Source organism: Procambarus clarkii, chromosome 10, assembly GCF_040958095.1.
Source record: "Procambarus clarkii isolate CNS0578487 chromosome 10, FALCON_Pclarkii_2.0, whole genome shotgun sequence".
NCBI lineage: Eukaryota > Metazoa > Arthropoda > Malacostraca > Decapoda > Cambaridae > Procambarus > Procambarus clarkii.
This window is the reverse complement of record NC_091159.1, coordinates 19,651,016-19,654,448: the sequence shown is the minus strand read 5'-3', so window position 1 is coordinate 19,654,448 and position 3,433 is coordinate 19,651,016. Positions and strand designations below refer to the sequence as shown.

The 3,433-nt window shown below is 51.4% G+C and overlaps 1 protein-coding gene across 1 annotated transcript; it reads left to right on the top strand.

Moving 5' to 3' along the window:
* The first annotated feature begins 532 nt into the window (after nucleotides 1-532).
* On the top strand, nucleotides 533-2,002 carry LOC138363209 (salivary glue protein Sgs-3-like). Its single transcript, XM_069322205.1, has one exon. The coding sequence runs from the start codon at nucleotides 533-535 to the stop codon at nucleotides 2,000-2,002; it is 1,470 nt and encodes a 489-aa protein (XP_069178306.1).
* Nucleotides 2,003-3,433: the final 1,431 nt, after the last annotated feature.

Sequence of the window (3,433 nt, the reverse complement as noted above, 5' to 3'; positions counted from 1 at the left end):
ATAGGCTCCCTGTCGACCCAACATGTGTCAGCCAGGTAGGGGCTCCATGTCGACCCAACATGTGTCAGCCAGGTAGGGGCTCCCTGTCGACCCAACATGTGTCAGCCAGGTAGGGGCTCCCTGTCGACCCAACATGTGTCAGCCAGGTAGGGGCTCCATGTCGACCCAACATGTGTCAGCCAGGTAGGGGCTCCCTGTCGACCCAACATGTGTCAGCCAGGTATGGGCTCCCTGTCGACCCAACATGTGTCAGCCAGGTAGGGGCTCCCTGTCGACCCAACATGTGTCAGCCAGGTAGGGGCTCCCTGTCGACCCAACATGTGTCAGCCAGGTAGGGGCTCCTTAAGACTTTACGACATATTTCAAAGTTCCTCCAAACAAATCAGGTTGGGAATGACTGTGCTCGATAAACCTCAGGCACGTATAGACGTTTTCATTCAGTGTGTGAACAGAGAACACGTATTGCGACCTGGAGGAACAAGACTTGGTACGACCTGAAGGAAGAACATGGGTTACGACCTGAAGGAAGAACATGGGTTACGACCTGAAGGAAGAACATGGGTTACGACCTGGAGGAAGAACATGGGTTACGACCTGGAGGAAGTACATGGGTTACGACCTGGAGGAAGAACATGGGTTACGACCTGGAGGAAGAACATGGGTTACGACCTGGAGGAGGAACATGGGTTACGACCTGGAGGAGGAACATGGGTTACGACCTGGAGGAAGTACATGGGTTACGACCTGGAGGAAGAACATGGGTTACGACCTGAAGGAAGAACATGGGTTACGACCTGAAGGAAGAACATGGGTTACGACCTGGAGGAAGAACATGGGTTACGACCTGGAGGAAGAACATGGGTTACGACCTGGAGGAAGAACATGGGTTACGACCTGGAGGAAGAACATGGGTTACGACCTGGAGGAAGAACATGGGTTACGACCTGGAGGAAGAACATGGGTTACGACCTGGAGGAGGAACATGGGTTACGACCTGGAGGAAGAACACGAGGAACGACCCACAGGAAGAACACGAGGAACGACCCGCAGGAAGAACACGAGGAACAACCCGCAGGAAGAACACGAGGAACAACCCGCAGGAAGACACGAGGAACGACCCACAGGAAGAACACGAGGAACGACCCGCAGGAAGAACACGAGGAACAACCCGCAGGAAGAACACGAGGAACAACCCGCAGGAAGACACGAGGAACGACCCACAGGAAGAACACGAGGAACGACCCGCAGGAAGAACACGAGGAACGACCCGCAGGAAGAACACGAGGAACGACCCGCAGGAACGACCCGCAGGAAGAACACGAGGAACGACCCGCAGGAAGAACACGAGGAACAACCTGCAAGAAGAACACGAGGAACGACCCGCAGGAAGAACACGAGGAACGACCCGCAGGAAGAACACGAGGAACGACCCGCAGGAAGAACACGAGGAACGACCCGCAGGAAGAACACGAGGAACCACCCGCAGGAACAACACGAGGAACAACCCGCAGGAAGAACACGAGGAACGACCCGCAGGAACGACCCGCAGGAAGAACACGAGGAACGACCCGCAGGAACAACACGAGGAACAACCCGCAGGAACAACACGAGGAACAATCCGCAGGAAGAACACGAGGAACAACCCGCAGAAAGAACACGAGGAACAACCCGCAGGAACAACCCGCAGGAACAACACGAGGAACAACCCGCAGGAAGAACACGAGGAACGACCCGCAGGAAGAACACGAGGAACGACCCGCAGGAAGAATACGAGGAACGACCCGCAGGAAGAACACGAGGAACAACCCGCAGGAAGAACACGAGGAACAACCCGCAGGAACAACACGAGGAACAACCCGCAGGAAGAACACGAGGAACGACCCGCAGGAACGACCCGCAGGAAGAACACGAGGAACGACCCGCAGGAAGAACACGAGGAACGACCCGCAGGAAGAACACGAAGCTACCCGCAGGAAGAACACCACTTCATCCTCACATATAATCATCACATAAGCTACTCATCACAAGCCTTAAAAGCTTGTAATTAAGAAGCCCTCAACAGAAGAAAATAACTTGCAATTTAGCTGTTGATGAGACTTAATATGGCGCTGTGTGTACTCTCCGGGGTATTAAAGATAATTCTCAGAGAATGTGAACCCATCAGAGTGGCAAGGAATGGGTTCCGCGCGTGGAACACCGCCATTGTTGGGGCGCCAGACACGTTGTGTTTACCCGGCTCGCGCGGGATTTTTGAATGTCGGAGGGGGAAATCTCTCCAAGTTTTCACCGTACGGCAATCGAACGCCTTCTTGAATGATACAGCCATGAGCTGCTTAATACGGTGGAGACGGGAGTGCCCAGGTGGATAGGAGAGTACCCAGGTGGACAGAACAAGTAGGCAGAAGAACTCCCAGTTGAACGGAGAGTACCCCAGTGGACAGGTGAAGACGAGAGCACCCGGGATGCCAGCAGAGTACCCAAAGGGGCCAAGAGAGTACCCCAGTGGACAACAGTTGCACAGAACCACCTATGCCTATAGTATTGGTATAACTACTATACCAACTACCTATAGTAGTTTGACCCAGTTAGACAGGAAGGCACTCTGGTGGACAGGAGCGCACCCATGTGGACAAAAGAGTACGCAGGCGGAGAGGAAAATGGTAAGGCGGGTCACTGTAACTACGACCATTCCCTACACACATACACTACAGTAACGAGAACCATTATTCTCAACGTGTCTTCCAGCCCTCGCACCCTTCACTTGCCCTCTTTAATTCTTTCCATCTTTATCTAACTAATCCTTCTTCTCTTTTTCCGCTATATTCCTTGCTCTGTCTTTCTTGTGCCTTCCTCTTCCTGTCCCAATATCTTGTGGAACATTAACTGGTGTTCTAGAACCCGGACACCTGCACCTGTGCCCTTCATGTCTGGTACTCCTTGTCTGTATTTTTACACACACACACTGTCTGTTTGTGTGTGTTTACACACACTTTTTACTGTCCACTTGTGTGGACAGAGTCAGATCAGATGTCACCATGGATACTGAGCAAAGGAGCAGAAGACTTGTGCTGGCCCATACTATGAAACATAACGTCAATACAAAGTGGAAAACTGTTAGAGAGTTGGAAGACAGCCAATGTATTACTAATTTAGAAACAAGTTAAAGAGACATGGCTATTAAACTAAAGGTCTGTGTTTCTTTGTTGCATATCTTGAAAAGTGATAGAAAAGATCATCAGAGGCTAGAAGAACATCTGGAGAGCGTGGTTTCAGAAAAGGAAATTCCTAGTGTAGGTATTGACGGCGCAGCGATGACATTTCGTATAGGAAAATGTCACTGCTGCGCCATCATCGTTTTAAGAGTGGAATTGTGGTCAGGGTGGGACCGGAAAATGTCATCGCTACAGTCATTGTTTTAAGAGTTTTATTTTAA

What these genes read in the sequence shown, in the direction of transcription:
- LOC138363209 (XM_069322205.1), top strand. Translation starts at nt 533, where the DNA reads ATGGGTTACGACCTGAAGGAAGAACATGGGTTACGACCTGGAGGAAGA.